Below are 17,281 nucleotides of genomic sequence, written 5' to 3' on the forward strand. Positions count from 1 at the left end.
ATTCACTAAATATATTCAAAAAGGAGTTAGATGAAGTCCTTACTACTAGGGGGATCAAGGGGTATGGCGAGAAAGCAGGAATGGGGTACTGAAGTTGCATGTTCAGCCATGAACTCATTGATTGGCGGTGCAGGCTAGAAGGGCCGAATGGCCTACTCCTGCACCTATTTTCTATGTTTCTATGTTTCTATGTTGAGCTTGATTTTTTTTTAGTTATGTCACTAATATTAGGGCGTATAACCGATAAGGCGACTCTCATTTCGTGTTCAAGTTCGCTAAGTTTTTCCCTTTTTTTGCATTTAATGTTCGTAACAGTTGAGAATCCTAATTTGCAGAGATATGATGTTGAAAATTGCATCAGAATTATTAAGGCTTTTTTTGATATTGCAGGATATTCTTCTTTAATAGAAATCCAGAACGCATCAAGAGACATTTCTGAATGTTTCATTTTAAGATTGCGGTCTGTAGAAATAGAAGTCAATCCTTCCTCTTCTTGCAATGTAAAATCAGAATCTGACATACTAATTGGAGAAAATGGATTTCTTACCCAATCATACTTTTCTACATCCAAAGATGGAAAATATTTTTTGATGTTGTCTTCCAGTGATGCAAAATGCTCTATCACGATAGGAGCAACCTTTTTAATACTGTGATTTGGTATCAAAGGGAACATTTCAAGATTTTTTTCTGTTGCTCTCTTTTTCCAGATAGAAATTGTTTTCTGAAAAGCTAATAGCTTGTCAGTAGAGGTGAGAATGTTTTCATTTCGCCCTTGCATACTGGTATTAATGCTGTTAAGACAATTAAATATACCTGCCAAATATGCTAACTTAGCACACCGCATTTCACTCTTAAGGTATTTGCAAAAGGTATCTGTCATGTATCTCACATTACTGTATATAACTGTATCTTACCATGCTATACATGACTGTACCCAGAGATGACCTGTAACCACAAACTTACCCTACCACCAGGAGTGCACTTGCAGGAGATACTGGATACCTGTCCCAGACAGGTATATAAGGACAAGTCTCAGGCAAGTGTGGCATTCGAGAACTGTGTAATAAAGGTGCAGGTCCTGAGTGACCTTGACTTCAGTATGTGCCTCGTGTGAATCTGTACTGCAGGGACAGGACTTTACAGTGGCAATGAGTTACGGGATTACAGAATCCACAGAATGGCGAACAACGGCTCAGATGAAAAATACAATGCTGGAGATAATTGGGAGGACTTTATAGAAAGGCTCCAGCAAAGCTTTGTAACTAAAGACTGGTTAGGTGATGATAAGGCAGAAAAGAGAAGAGCCCATCTCTTGACCAGCTGTGGCTCGAAAACGTATGCTTTAATGAAGGAACTGTTGGCACCCGAGAAACCAGCAAGCAAGTCGTTTGAAGAGTTGAGTACACTGGTAAGAGACCACCTGAAGCCAGCGAGCAGCCTACACATGGCCAGACACAGGTTCTACAACTACAGACGCTGTGTGGGCCAGAGCATACCCGACTTCGTGGCGGAACTTCGGAGGTTGGCTAGCTTATGTGAGTTCTCCGATGAATTAAGGAGAGAAGTACTGAGAGACTTTTTTATTGAAGGAATAGGCCACGCAGGCATATTCCGAAAGCTCATAGAAACCAAGAACTTGACCCTAGAGGCAGCAGCACTGGTTGCACAGACATTCTTGACAGGAGAGGATGAAACGAGGTTGATCTACACTGCATGTATGACAACTAACGAAACATCAGAACAAGGGGTTCACAGCGTGAAACAAGCTGCTACCCCCATACACAGACAAAGGCAGGAGAGCAGGCCCTCAACAGCAGGCAGTGGTGCCAGAAGCCATCAAGGGCCACATCATCAATCCACAATGTGAACAATCAACTACAAACTGAGAGAAGCTCAAGAGAGATCAGCCAGACGCAACTCATTCTTTGGAAACAATGGAAGCGGTCTGTGCTGGAGATGTGGGGGAAGGCACTCATCAAGGGGGTGTCGATTTCAGCATGCTGTTTGCAGAAACTGCGACTATACAGGGCATCTGGCTCGCATGTGCAGAAAAACGGCAGCTCGGCTGGTATACGATTCGGAAAGGTCGGAGAGCGGACCAGAAGACGGTGGGGACAGTACCCGGGACACTGACATACAGCGGGTCAACATGTTCAATGGCCACTGCTGCTACAACAAGATGCCTCCAATAATGATGAGGGTCCTACTCAACGGGATATCCGGCAATATGGAGCTGGATACGGGAGCAAGTCAATCTTTCATGAGCGCTCAACAATTTGAACAGCTGTGGCCGCACAAAAGACTCAGACCAAAACTCACAAGGGTCGAAACTAAGGACCTATACCAAAGAAATAGTCCCAGTCCTCGGCAGCGCCATGCTCTCAGTCACACACAAAGGGACAGTGAACCGACTTCCCCTGTGGATTGTCCCCGGAGATCTCCCAACACTGCTGGGGAGAAGCTGGCTGGCAAAACTAAACTGGAAATGGGATAATGTTCATGCCATGTCATCAGAGGAACGGACCTCCTGCTCAACAGTTCTAAGTCGATTTGAACATCACTTTCAGCCAGGTGTGGGCACCTTCAAAGGAGCTAAAGTCAAAATCTACATCACACAGGATGCTAGACCAGTCCATCACAAGGCCAGAGCTGTGCCCTATGTAATGAGGGAAAAGATTGAACATGAACTGGACAGGCTTCTGCGGGAAGGCATTATCTCACCCATGGAATTTAACGACTGGGCAAGTCCCTTCGTCCCAGTCATGAAGCTTGATGGATCCGTACGAATCTGTGAGGACTACAAATCTACCATAAACAGAGTCTCCCTACAGAACCAATACACGCTGCCCAGAGCGGAGGACTTATTTGCCACATTGGCTGGAGGAAAACTTTTCTCAAAACTAGATCTCACATCTGCGTATATGACACAAGAATTGACCGATGAGTCCAAGCTATTCACCACCATCAACACATATCGAGGCCTTTTCATGTACAATCGATGCCCATTCGGCATCAGGTCAGCAGCTGCTATATTCCAGCACAACATGGAGAGTCTGCTCAAGTCCATCCCGGGGATGGTTGTATTTCAAGACGACATACTTATCACGGGCAGGGACACCGACTCCCATCTCCGTAATTTGGAGGAAGTAGGCCCACGAGTTAAGAAATCCAAGTGCTGATTTCTCGCGCCCGAGGTTGAATTTTTGGGCAGAAGGATTGCCGCTGATGGAATCCGCCCAACAGAGTCCAAAACCGAAGCAATTCGCCTGGCACCCAGGCCCCGGAATGTCTCAGAACTGCGCGCCTTTCTCGGGCTACTCAATTACTTTGGAAACTTTATGCAGAACTTGAGCATGCTGCTGGAGCCTCTCCATGTGCTACTCAGAAAGGGGTGCGATTAGTTTTGGGGGGACGCCCAGGAACGCGCCTTCAATAAGGCACGCAACCTTCTATGTTCCAACAGTGTTTTGGCTTTCTTTGATCCAGGTAAAAAGCTAGTTCTTACATGTGATGCGTCAGCGTATGGGGTCGGGTGCGTTTTACAACATGTCAATAGTGTGGGTAAATTACAACCCATAGCTTATGCCTCCAGGTCACTTTCGCGGGCGGAGCGCGGGTACGGAATGGTGGAGAAGGAGGCGCTTGCGTGCGTGTACGGTGTCAAAAAGATGCACCAATACCTTTTCGGGGCCAAGATCGCGTTAGAAACCGACCACGAGCCCCTCACGTCCCTACTATCCGAGAGCAAGGCAATAAGCGCCAACGCCTCGGTGCACATTCAAGGGTGGGCACTCATGCTGGCGTCTTATGATTACACCATAAGGCACAGACCAGACACAGACAACCTTGCCGACACGCTTAGCAGGCTACCCCTGGCAACCACGGAAGGGTCTGACGAACAGGACTGTGAGATAGTCATGGCAATCAATGCCTTTGAGTCCACAGGTTCGCCCATGACGGCTCGCCAAATCAGAGCTTGGACGACCAGCGACCCCACGTTATCCCGAGTAAAAAGATGTGTCCTAACCGGTGACTGGGCAGAGGCTCGCGATGCCTGCCCTGAGGAGATCAAACCTTTCCATAGGCGCATGCATGAGCTGTCACTTCAAGCAGACTGCCTGATGTGGGGCAGCCGAGTAGTTATGCCTCTGCGAGGCAGAGAGGCATTTGTCCGGGAGCTCCACCGCGAGCACCCGGGGATCGTTCTCATGAAGGCCATAGCCAGATCCCACGTCTGGTGGCCTGGCATTGACGTGGACTTGGAGCTCTGCGTCCGACGGTGCACCATTTGTGCCCAACTCAGTAATGCCCTCAGGGAGGCCCTCCTGAGTCCCTGGCCCTGGCCCACCAAACTGTGGTCGCGGGTGCATGTAGACTATGCGGGCTCATTCATGGGCAAAATGTTCCTCGTAGTTGTAGATGCATTTCCTAAGTGGATCGAATGCACCATTTTAAACTTGAGCACTACCTCCACCACTGTGGAGAGCCTTGGAACCATGTTCGCAACGCACGGCATTCCTGACATATTGGTCAGTGATAATGGTCCGTGCTTCACCAGCGCAGAATTCCAAGATTTTATAAGTGGCCACAGCATAAATCACGTTAAGACGGCACCGTTCAAGCCGGCCTCCAATGGCCAGGCGGAGCGAGCAGTGCAGATCATTAAAAAAGGCATGCTCAAAATCCAAGGCCCCATGCTGCAGGGTCGCCTGTCGCGACTGCTGCTGGCATACAGATCTCGTCCACATTCACTGACTGGAGTTCCCCCCGCGCAACTATTAATGAAATGGACCTTAAAGACAAGGCTCTCATTAATCCTCCCAGACATGCATAAAATAGTTGAGGCAAAGCGCCGTAAGCTAACTGAGTACCATGACCGAAATACGAGGGGGAGGTGGAATGAGATAGAGGATAAAGTGTTTGTGCTAACCTATGGCAGGGGTCCCAAATGGCTTGCAGGGACAGTAACAGACAAGGAAGGAAACAGGCTACTGGTGGTACAAATGGACAATGGCCAAACCTGCCGGAGGCATGTAGACCAAGTAAAAAGTAGATTTACCAACAACACTGCTGAACCAGAGGCAGACTACAATGTGGAACTCACACCACACCTGGTGGACAGACAGAGGGAATAACCTGAGAAATGGGCAATCCCAACAGACAGCCCAGGCGAGACACCAACAATCATACTGAACGAAACAGACAGCCCAGGCGAGATACCAGCAATCATCCCGAAAGAACAACAGGCACCAAGGCAAACAACTGAACCAACATAAGAACATAAGAACATAAAAATTAGGAACAGGTGTAGGCCATCTAGCCCCTCGAGCCTGCTCCGCCATTCAACAAGATCATGGCTGATCTGGCCGTGGACTCAGCTCCACTTTCCCGCCCGCTCCCCACAACCCTTAATTCCCTTATTGGTTAAAAATCTATCTATCTGTGACTTGAATACATTCAATGAGCTAGCCTCAACTGCTTCCTTGGGCAGAGAATTCCACAGATTCACAACCCTCTGGGAGAAGAAATTCCTTCTCAACTCGGTTTTAAATTGGCTCCCCCGTATTTTGAGGCTGTGCCCCCTAGTTCTAGTCTCCCCGACCAGTGGAAACAACCTCGCTGCCTCTATCTTGTCTATCCCTTGCATTATTTTAAATGTTTCTATAAAATCACCCCTCATCCTTCTGAACTCCAACGAGTAAAGACCCAGTCTACTCAATGTATCATCATAAGGTAACACCCTCATCTCCGGAATCAGCCGAGTGAATCATCTCTGTACCCCCTCCAAAGCTAGTATATCCTTCCTTAAGTAAGGTGACCAAAACTGCACGCAGTACTCCAGGAGCGGCCTCACCAATACCCTATACAGTTGCAGAAGGACCTCCCTGCTTTTGTACTCCATCCCTCTCGCAATGAAGGCCAACATTCCATTCGCCTTCCTGATTACCTGCTGCACCTGCAAACTAACTTTTTGGGATTCATGCACAAGGACCCCCAGGTCCCTCTGCACCGCAGCATGTTGTAATTTCTCCCCATTCAAATAATATTCCCTTTTACTCATGACCTCACACTTTCCGACATTGTATTCCATCTGCCAAACCTTAGCCCATTCGCTTAACCTATCTAAATCTCTTTGCAGCCTCTCTGTGTCCTCTACACAACCTGCTTTCCCACTAATCTTTGTGTCAACTGCAAATTTTGTTACACTACACTCTGTCCCCTCTTTTGCAGGTCATCTATGTATATTGTAAACAGTTGTGGTCCCAGCACAGATCCCTGTGGCACACCACTAACCACCGATTTCCAACCCAAAAAGGACCCATTTATCCTGACTCTCTGCTTTCTGTTAGCCAGCCAATTCTCTATCCATGCTAATACATTTCCACTGACTCCACATACCTTTATCTTCTGCAGTAATCTTTTGCGTGGCACCTTATCGAATGCCTTTTGAAAATCTAAATACACTACATCCATCGGTACACCTCTATCCACCATGCTCGTTATATCCTCAAAGAATTCCAGTAAATTAGTTAAACATGATTTGCCCTTCATGAATCCATGCTGCGTCTGCTTGATTGCACTATTCCTATCTAGATGTCCCGCTATTTCTTCCTTAATGATAGTTTCAAGCATTTTCCCCACTACAGATGTTAAACTAACCGGCCTATAGTTACCTGCCTTTTGTCTGCCCCCTTTTTTAAACAGAGGCGTTACATTAGCTGCCAATCCGCTGGTACCTCCCCAGAATCCAGAGAATTTTGGTAGATTATAACGAATGCATCTGCTATAACTTCCGCCATCTCTTTTAATACCCTGGGATGCATTTCATCAGAACCAGGGGACTTGTCTACCTTGAGTCCCATTAGCCTGTCCAGCTCTACTCCCCTAGTGATAGTGATTGTCTCAAGGTCCTCCCTTCCCACATTCCTGTGACCAGCAATTTGTGGCTGGTTTCTGTGTCTTCCACTGTGAAGACCGAAGCAAAATAATTGTTTAAGGTCTCAGCCATTTCCACATTTCCCATTATTAAATCCCCCTTCTCATCTTCTAAGGGAACAACATTTACTTTAGTTACTCTTTTCCGTTTTATATATCTGTAAAAGCTTTTACTATCCGTTTTTATGTTTTGCTCAAGTTTACCTTCGTAATCTATCTTTCCTTTCTTTATTGTTTTCTTAGTCATTCTTTGCTGTCGTTTAAAATTTTCCCAATCTTCTATTTTCCCACCAACCTTGGCCACCTTATACGCATTGGTTTTTAATTTGATACTCTCCTTTATTTCCTTGGTTATCCACGGCTAGTTATCCCTTCTCTTACCGCCCTTTTTCACTGGAATATATTTTTGTTGAGCACTATGAAAGAGCTCCTTAAAAGTCCTCCACTGTTCCTCAATTGTGCCACCGTTTAGTCTGTGTTTCCAGTCTACTTTAGCCAACTCTGCCCTCATCCCACTGTAGTCCCCTTTGTTTAAGCATAGTACGCTCGCTTGAGACACTACTTCCTCACCCTCAATCTGTATTACAAATTCAACCATACTATGATCACTCATTCCGAGAGGATCTTTTACTAGGAGAACGTTTATTATTCCTGTTTCATTACACAGAACCAGATCTAAGATAGCTTGCTCCCTTGTAGATTCTGTAACATACTGTTCGAAGAAACAATCCCCATTGCATTCTATGAATTCCTCCTCCAGGCTACCCCATGCTATTTGATTTGACCAATCGATATGTAGGTTAAAATCCTCCATGATTACTGCCGTTCCTTTTTCACATGCCTCCATTATTCCCTTTATTATTGCCCGCCCCACCGTGAAGTTATTATTTGGGGGCCTATAAACTACGCCCACCAGTGACTTTTTCCCCTTACTATCTCTAATCTCCACCCACAATGATTCAACATTTTGTTCATTAGAGCCAATATCATATCTCACAACTGCCCTGATATCATCCTTTATTAACAGAGCTACCTCACCTCCTTTCCCTTCTTGTCTATCTTTCCGAATTGTCAGATACCCTTGTATGTTTAATTCCCAGTCTTGGCCACCCTGCAACCACGTTTCTGTAATGGCCACCAAATCACACCCATTTGTAATGATTTGTGCCGTCAACTCATTTACTTTATTTCGAATGCTGCGAGCGTTTAGGTAGCTTGTTTTAATACTAGTTTTTAAACCATGATTTTTAGTTTTGACCCCTCCTGCAGCCCCTTTATATTCAGTGGCCCTTTTTGTTTTTTGCCTTCGGTTTCTCTGCCCTCCACATTTACTCATCTCCTTTCTGTCTTTTGCTTTTGTCTCCTTTTTGTTTCCCTCTGTCTCCCTGCATTGGTTCACCACTAAGATGCTCCACGCGAGAGCGTAGACCCCCTGAGAGACTGAACCTATAAAGACAATAAGACCTTTGGGTGGGGGTGATGTCATGTATCTCACACTACTGTATATAACTGTATCTTACCATGCTATACATGACTGTAACCAGGGATGACCTGTAACCACAAGCTTACCCTACCACCAGGGGTGCACTTGCAGGAGACACTGGATACCTGTCCCAGACAGGTATATAAGGACAGGTCTCAGGCAAGTGTGGCATTCGAGAGCTGTGTAATAAAGGTGCAGGTCCTGAGTGACCTTGACTTCAGTATGTGCCTTGTGTGAATCTGTACTGCAGGGGCAAGACTTTATAGTATCGTTTCCTTCTCTTTCAAAAAATACTGACAATTCGTCTTTAAGTTCAAATACACGGCATAAGACTTTTCCCTTTGAAAGCCATCTTACCTCTGTATGCAAAGGTAAACATTCGTGCTGTGCATCCATAGCTTTGCAGAGCTGTTTAAACAAGCGAGTTTTTAAAGGTCTTGATTTTATATCATTTACAATATTAACAACTTGATCTAACACAGATTTTAATTCTAGCGGTAATGTCTTTGTAGCAAGTGCTTCTCGATGCAAAAAGCAATGGGTGAATAATATACTTGGATTCTTTTTTTTGCGAGCGTAATTAATCCTTTGACACATCCCACCATAGATGGAGCACCGTCCGTGCAGATTGCAATACATTACATTTTCAAGTCTTCTAAATATGAATTCACAGAATCAAATATGTCTTGACCTCTAGTATTTTCTGGAAGTTCTCTACAGCACAGAAATTGGTTCAATATCTCGTTTTCATGAATGAAGTGAACAAATGCTAATAATTGTGCTTTACCATTAATGTCGATGGACTCGTCGATTTGTAAAGCAAAATTCAAGTTTGTAAGTTTCTCAGCTACATTTTCTTCAATGTTAGATGACATATCATTTATCCTTCTCCGAATTGTATCATCAGACGATGGAATTTTTGGCAATTTCTTGTTCCGCTTCATCACCAAGCATTATTTTGACAATTTTACAAAATGCAGGCAAAATAAGTGACTCAGCTATAGTATGAGGCTTCATTTTCTGCGCTATTAATTCAGCAACTTCATAAGAAGCAATTTGAACCTTATCTGACACCTTAACATTTTTTTCAAAATATTTCACTTGTTTTGATTGCGTTGCCATCAATCTCCTAAAATAACTCTGATCTTTTGTTGCAACATGTGCATGTTTCGTAGTAAAATGACGTTTCAATTTACTTGGAACCATTGCACTGTTCGACAGTTTTTCACCGCACACAACACACAGTGGAATGGGGCATTCTTCTTCTCCTGTCCATGAAAAACCGAACCTCAAATAATCCTCCATATATTGACGATGAATTTTGGATTTTTTAGGATTTGGTTCGGCACCGCTTGTACTGGCATTGGTTGTAGGCCTCCTCGCACCACTTGTAGCGGCACTGTCATTGATATCTCCTTGCTCATTTTTACGTTTTCTTATGATGAATTTGTCCATTGGGGGGGGGGATAAACTTTATTCGTCTGAGTGATCCAAACTCCAGACAGACACGAATTGAGTCTTCCAATTTCCAAACTCCAGAGAATCCAGACAGAAACGAACCTAGAGTTGAACAGGAAGTTTTGATTTTGACTATGGTCAAAATATGCTGAAAGCCAACTCTCAAAAATCAAAGGAACCACTAGGGCGGTTAGGCCAGGTCAAATTGGATGCCGCATACATCAAAGGAGCCGCTAACTGGCGCTATATCAGGTCAAAGCGTCAAAGATGCTGCCAGTCCCGGCCACACATCAAGCTGCAGATCAATAAACAAAAATAACAAAATATAACTAAGAATGTGGTTAAATGTAATTAAATAGTTTTTGACATTTTATTATAAAAACTACACTTTTTACTGCATATGTGTTCGACTCGTCTTTCATTTCTTTCATCCAAATTAATAATCAAATGTTAAGCTTTTCACGAACAATTTAATACTATTATTTTGGATTGGGGGTGGCCATGGCCCAAGTGTCCCCTCTGGCTATGCTCTTGGTACAGATGTACATATACACACAACCGTAAATATACATACACACACTTATACACACACACACACACACAGTCTCATTCAATGGTAGGCACTCGCACTTCTCTATTAGTAATGGGAGGGAGTAAGGGAGTGGGTGACGGGGGGTGGTGTCGAGTACTCAAAGGAAACAAATTTTGCCAAAGGATTTTGTTCTGAGTATGGACATTTAAATTGTTTGTGTGTGTTGTCTCTTGTCATTATTACTTGTACAACTCTAGAACATGTTCTTTTTGATAATAGTTGAGATAAATAGATAGTTATTTGTCAATATTGGCAATGTTTACTACAGCAGTGACGTCATACATATAGGTAGATGACATATGTGTCTGTCTGTCTCTCTGTCTCCTCCTCCCCTTCTGTTTCAGAGCTAAATGGTTTGTGTTTCATTGTGAAATCAGCTAAAGTCCACCATACTTTTACACAATTTGGCGGCACACCTGTGAAGGGTTCACGGCACACCAATGTGCCGCGGAACACCAGGTGAGAACCACTGCCCTAGAGTACTCTTCTGGCAGCAGAGTCAGAATTCTATCCAGACAATATAAACAGGGTACCGTCTGGCTGATTTTCCTGGGCATATTGGATTATCTCAGCACAATGAGTAGATTTCCATCCATTAATTTAAATTTAAATGGATGTGAATTTGCGAAGGATTTTATGAGCATGTGACCTTCCCACCTAATATTAAATGGAGAAATGAAAAGAATTGGAAAAAAGATACGCATCCATTCACGTATAAGTAGAATTGCATGTCATTTCAATATTTAATGGTTGCACTGTTCCCTGATTCTGCTTAGCAGTGTGAAAAATCATAGTGATTATAGAGGATTGTCAGAAATGCCTTGTTTTAGAGGAATCAAAGCTTCCATTGTCAGTCAGACATTCTGTTTGTGATCATTTTCAGGCTCTGGAAAACTTTGCTTACCCAATTGATTCACTCTGCTTAAAGGATTTAACAGACTTTGCTTAATACATAGGATACTATCACTTCAGAGATTGTGGACCTGCTGCAACCGTACCTGGATATGGAGGACTACAACCTTGAAACTGCCAAGAAAGTGTGTGGTAACGTCGCAGGTCTGTGTTCATGGACTAAGGCCATGGCAAGCTTCTTTGATATTAATAAAGAAGTGCTTCCACTGAAGGTATAGTATGAATGCATAACATTAGATTGCATAACTTGTGACTCTGTAGCACAATATAAGAGGAATCTTTAGACTGGCAGTTTACTTACTATCTAAGTTTTTTGGACGGCTGATTTGATGATGCCATCCATTGGAGAGATAATATCTTATTGCTTCTGTGGCTTTTTGTTGTAAATTGCTTCCAATTTTTCAGTATAAGAATTACAGTGAATGTAATTCAAAATTGTGTCCATGGCACATTCCAGACAATGTGTATTTATAAAATATCTAGAGAGAATACATATAAAATGGCCTCTGTAAACAGCAGAAATCTGCTCTGTGCATGAACATATCTTCAGTCATGTGCATTTCCTGTAATTGGGTGCAATATTATTTATTTTATTTATGGTATCATGTGGTCCAAACTTAGCTGCTGGGCTGGATATTTATGCTTGTAGGCAAATGATATTCCATATTTCAGGAGTTTTTCATCAAAACTTAACTTTAAATACTTTTAATATTATTATAAATGCAACTGTTTTAATAAAAGTCAAATGGCTTTAATTTGCATTACTATGAGAAATAATAAGCTAACAGTTAATAGATTTTTGACATGCCAGTGAAAGTTCAAGTACCTCAACCAAGATATATTTTGCTTTGTTCATACTTTTTACTTACTTTAATGTGTCTATTTGCAAAAAGGCAAATCTGACTCTGCAAGGGGCCCGATTAGTTGTTGCCCAAAAAGAGCTAAATGATGCCCAAGAGCAGCTGGATGACAAGCAGCGGGAGTTAGATGAAGTGCAGGCCATGTATGATGCTGCCATGTCAGAAAAACAAGCACTACTTGATGATGCAGAGGCCTGTAGGAAGAAAATGACTAATGCCACTGCCCTCATTGAAGGCCTGGGTGGTGAAAAGGTACATTTAAATTTGCCATAAACCCAATACTAATATTCAATGAAGACCGTTTATTGAATCTGCACTAATAATCAAGCAGTTTTGTATTAATTTAACATAGCAAATACTGATGAAAAAATAAACTGATTAACACTTCAGTGCCTATCATTTAAAATAGAACGAGGATGCCAAAATTTTTTGGCATGTATATAAGAAAGTTTTCAAAATCACAATGGATATACTGGTGGTGTAATCTGTTCAGGAGCATAATAAGGTTATTAATTCAGTCTCTGTACAACGAGACTGAAACAATCATACTGCAAGTATTTTTTCCCAAAAGAAATTTCAGTAAAAATAGATTATTCAACTCAACAGATTTTGAGCTCACTAATGTGTGTTGCAGAATAATATATTTTGCCACATGTTGCACTCAGAACTCAGAAGTCTGTGTTGAGTTAGGCAGCATAGGTTAGAGTTTTTTTTCTATTATTTAGTACTATTTCATTGTCAAATCTTTCCTGTCACTGGATCTCTATTATAATTGTGCCTCTCCATCCTTCTTTAAGATGCTCATTTAACCTACCTCTTTGACCAAACTTTTGGTCACCTGTCCTAATATTTCTTTAATTGGCTTGGTGTCAAATTTTGTTTGACAACACGCCTGTGGAGTGCCTTGGGATGTTTTACTACATTAAAGATGCTATATAAAGGTTTAGGTAGGGAATTCCAGAGGTTAGAGCCTAGGCAGCTGAAGGCACGACCAGCAACAGTGTACTTGTAGCGGGGAGTGGAAGGAGCAGCGTGGCAGCATACCACTGCAGGGAGCAGCACGTGCTGGAGCAGGAGAGCAATGGCAGTGAAAAGGGACATCACCAAGATCCAGGTTGGTGATTGGAGCGTGGGCAGGTACATCAGGAGCAGTGAGATCGGGGCAAAGGAGCGGCGAGAGACTGTAGAGGGACGTGATCTTGGCCCAGGAAAGGCGAGGCCCCAGGGGCAGCATGGGCCAGCCCACACTGCAATATCTGTGCGCACTATGTCCGTACAGCAGAGCAGATCTCCAGCTGTCTTGTTTAATCCTTGCTACTGGACCAAGACCTAGCTCTCTCAAGCCCATGTGGTGACTGGTATGCAACGGTCACCACACGTTAAAAAAATCCAAGCACAGGCATCTTCCACCCTTCAAGATTTAGTTCGGACCTGGAATTTTAGGTCCATCATTGAAACACCTGTGAACTTTTTGACGTGGAAGCAAGTCATTCTCGATTCGAGGGACTGCCTATGTTGATGATAATGATGATGATTACAATGGTGGTGGTTAGTAGCTGAAACAAGAGATACAAACTTGAATAAAAGGGCCCCAAGAAGATAAATAAAACTATTAACATACGGGGAAACATTGGGTACAGGGGCAGTAACACTCGGGACGTGCGAGGCTTTATGCCAGGTGCAGAGGTCTCGCCTCTCAAGAGAAATTATGGTTACCGCCCCTGAAAGGAAGTGGAGTGCTAAATGAATCGCTCCATTTCTTTTCTGGGGCGGTAGCAGGACGGACACATTGAGAGTGGGGCGCAGTGCTACGTATTGGGCTGTGTAGCGCTGCTGCATAGGAGGGGCTCTTCCCTTAATTAAAGGGAAGGGCCCAAGCTGTATATTCTGCAGCAAAAGGGTCCTACCTGGATGACCATGGAGCAGGGGTGGCATGCCAACAGCCCGGCACTCAAGCAGTGTGTCGCTGACCGATCGCGGCACGGACCCTATGTTCAAAGCGGCAATGGGGCACAGGAAAAAAATGGGAATTTTTTTTCACCGCAGCACACACCATTTTGCCCTGCGAGCGGTCGGCCACCCGGTACGCGTCCCATGAAGCTGTCGCTGTCATCGCATGGTGCAGCTTCAGGGGATGATACCCAATTTAGGGTCCGCGGCGCTAATGGGTGCTGCGCACAGTAATGACGTTAGCATCGCCAGCGCAGTGGAGTGGGGCACTAATGTAAAGCAGAAAAGGTAGTGCCTGGCGCGAATGATTCTCTCCTGTTGGGAAATTCAGCTTTAGCGCTCCAAGAGGGAGGTGACATGCTAAATCAGGCGTTTACCACTTCTCTTAGGGCGCTAAAGTCTGAGAGCGGGGCGGTAGTGGCAGATGGCTGAACAATTTTCAGTGCATTGCCAACAGCATCAGAGGCTGCTTCCTTCGCCTGAAGGGAAGGGCCAATAATGGTGCACAACCTACTTGTCGGCAATTCTGTGTTGCAAGGCGACCTATGTCATTAGAGTCCCAAACACTTGCACAAAGTGGAGGCCTTGGACATCTTGCAGCAATGAAACATCGAAAACTTTGAGCAGGCACCAGACTGGTGCAAATAATAAAGGTTGGCCTACCTGCAAACCATTCCCTTTAATTAGCGCTCTCCAAGCGGCCAGCTGAGTTGACAATGTCTCCACTTCCTGCCGTTGTTCATGCCCGGCGATACAGCAGAGGGAGGGAGGCAATTTCACATCCGGGGTGATAACGGGGCGCTGCACACTTTATGATGATCTGTGAGGCGCTAGAAGCCCAGGCGGTAAGAATTAGCGCCAACGCTGAACCGGCACTGAAGTTTTCGGGTGTCGCTGCATTCACCACGCCCGGTTGCTAACTTCTTAGCTAGTGCCTCCCCGCCCCCGGCGCTAACAGCAGATGCTAAGCAACCAAATTTCTCCCCCTTGAGCTTTGCTCTTGTCGTTCAGAACTTCATTCAAACCCTTGCAGCTCACTCCCAGAGCATATCATTGGGGATATCATGACTGCCAGCATATTAATGAGGCCCAGCAATTTAAATCACCATGACCTCATACTGCCATGGGCGGGTGGGAAACTGGCCAAAACCAGTGGTTCTCCATCGGAAGCTCGCTGACAGTTAAAATCCTCTCCAATGTTTCTGTCCTATTTACAGGAACTTATATAAAGCATTGACATTTACTGAAGTAAAGGGACATCTGGTACTAGAGATAAACAAAATTCAGAATTAAAAAAATAGAAAAGGGCTTGGGAGCTAAAAATGTAAATAAATCAGAGATGGGAAAACAACTCAGTGAAACCATTTTAAATTCTTTTCTTTTTTTTGAAAAAAACCCTCAGATTCGATGGACAGAAAGCAGTACACTTTTCCAGGATCAAATTACTCGATTGGTGGGCGATGTATTGTTAGCTACTGGATTCCTCTCTTACTCTGGCCCATTTAACCAAGAATATAGGAACCTTCTGCTTCAGATATGGAAGGAGGAGATGAGCACCAACAAAATTCCATACAATGATGTAAGTGAACATTTAGAAATTTAAATATTCTCCTGCTTTATCAAAATTAATTATGTAATCTAACTCTCTGGTTGTATTAGCATTCATTTGCAAAATAATTGAAGTGAAAGTATTAAAAGGATAGGGGTAGATTATCAACTTATCAACCGGTCGTAAAACTGGTGTTGTGGATTGGCTGTCCATTATAGAAACCAACCGATTTTCATTTCCGTTGATTTCAATGGAAGTAAACAATGGACGGCTGATCTTCAATGCCATTTTATACCGCCGGGCATCAAGTTTAAAATCTAGCTCATTTAAGCCAGTAATGTCTTGGAAAAGCAGGTACATTTTGAGAAGTAGAAAATTAAAATTGTGCATGCTTAAATGTTTAAAAATAGACCCTGGGCAAAGGGGACTAATGGTTTTCCCAAAAGCCAACAAATTGGTTTAATGGGCCCATTAGCAGATGATGGGAGAAGATTCACAGGAATGGGTAAAGGCGGGAAAAATTCACAAGACCCATTGTTTTTGGCACTGATGAGCTGGGATAAAAATTGCGGTCGCAGGCTTCTCCTTAGTGGGAAAGCGGGTTGTGTAGCGGACACAGAGAGGCTGCAAAGAGATTTAGATAGGTTAAGCGAATGAGCTAAGGTTTGGCAGATGGAATACAATGTCGGAAAATGTGAGGTCATCCACCTTGGAAAAAAAAACAGTCAAAGGGAATATTATTTGAATGGGAAGAAATTACAACATGCTGTGGTGATCTGGGGGTCCTTGTGCATGAATCCCAAAAAGTTAGTTTGCAGGTGCAGCAGGTAATCAGGATGGCGAATGGAATGTTGGCCTTCATTGCGAGAGGGATGGAGTACAAAAGCAGGGAGGTCCTGCTACAACTGTACAGGGTATTGGTGAGGCCGCACCTGGAGTACTGCATGCAGTTTTGGTCACCTTACTTAAGGAAGGATATACTAGCTTTGGAGGGGGTACAGAGATGATTCACTAGGCTGATTCCGGAGATGAGGGGGTTACCTTATGATGATAGATTGAATAGACTGGGTCTTTACTCGTTAGAGTTCTGAAGGATGAGGGGTGATCTTATAGAAACATTAAAATAATGAAAGGGATAGACAAGATAGAGGCAGAGAAGTTGTTTCCACTGGTCGGGGAGACTAGAACAAGGGGGCACAGCCTCAAAATACGGGGGAGCCAATTTAAAACTGAGTTGAGAAGGAATTCCTTCTCCCAGAGGGTTGTGAATCTGTGGAATTCTCTGCCCAAGGAAGCAGTTGAGGCTAGCTCATTGAATGTATTCAAGTCACAGATAGATAGATTTTTAACCAATAAGGGAATTAAGGGTTATGGGGAGTGGGTGGGTAAGTGGAGCTGAGTCCATGGCTAGATCAGCCATGATCTTGTTGAATGGCGGAGCAGGCTCGAGGGGCTAGATGGCCTACTCCTGTTCCTAATTCTTATGTTCTTATGTTCTTATGTAAAATAAACTTATCTTAATGGACACGATTTTTAATATA

At 43.8% G+C, this 17,281-nt stretch overlaps 1 protein-coding gene across 3 annotated transcripts in view; it reads left to right on the plus strand.

Annotated features, from left to right (window-relative positions):
- dnah5l (dynein, axonemal, heavy chain 5 like) overlaps positions 1 to 17,281 on the plus strand; it is a 618,296-nt gene that overhangs the window by 387,536 nt on the left and 213,479 nt on the right. For all 3 annotated transcript variants that reach the window (XM_070881289.1, XM_070881290.1, XM_070881291.1), the window contains 3 exons: positions 11,426 to 11,593; positions 12,275 to 12,493; positions 15,594 to 15,770. In XM_070881289.1, coding sequence (XP_070737390.1) covers positions 11,426 to 11,593; positions 12,275 to 12,493; positions 15,594 to 15,770 — 564 coding nt within the window. The remainder of the gene's footprint in view (positions 1 to 11,425; positions 11,594 to 12,274; positions 12,494 to 15,593; positions 15,771 to 17,281) is intronic.

The sequence above is a fragment of the Pristiophorus japonicus genome, chromosome 5, assembly GCF_044704955.1.
Source record: "Pristiophorus japonicus isolate sPriJap1 chromosome 5, sPriJap1.hap1, whole genome shotgun sequence".
Taxonomy (NCBI): domain Eukaryota; kingdom Metazoa; phylum Chordata; class Chondrichthyes; family Pristiophoridae; genus Pristiophorus; species Pristiophorus japonicus.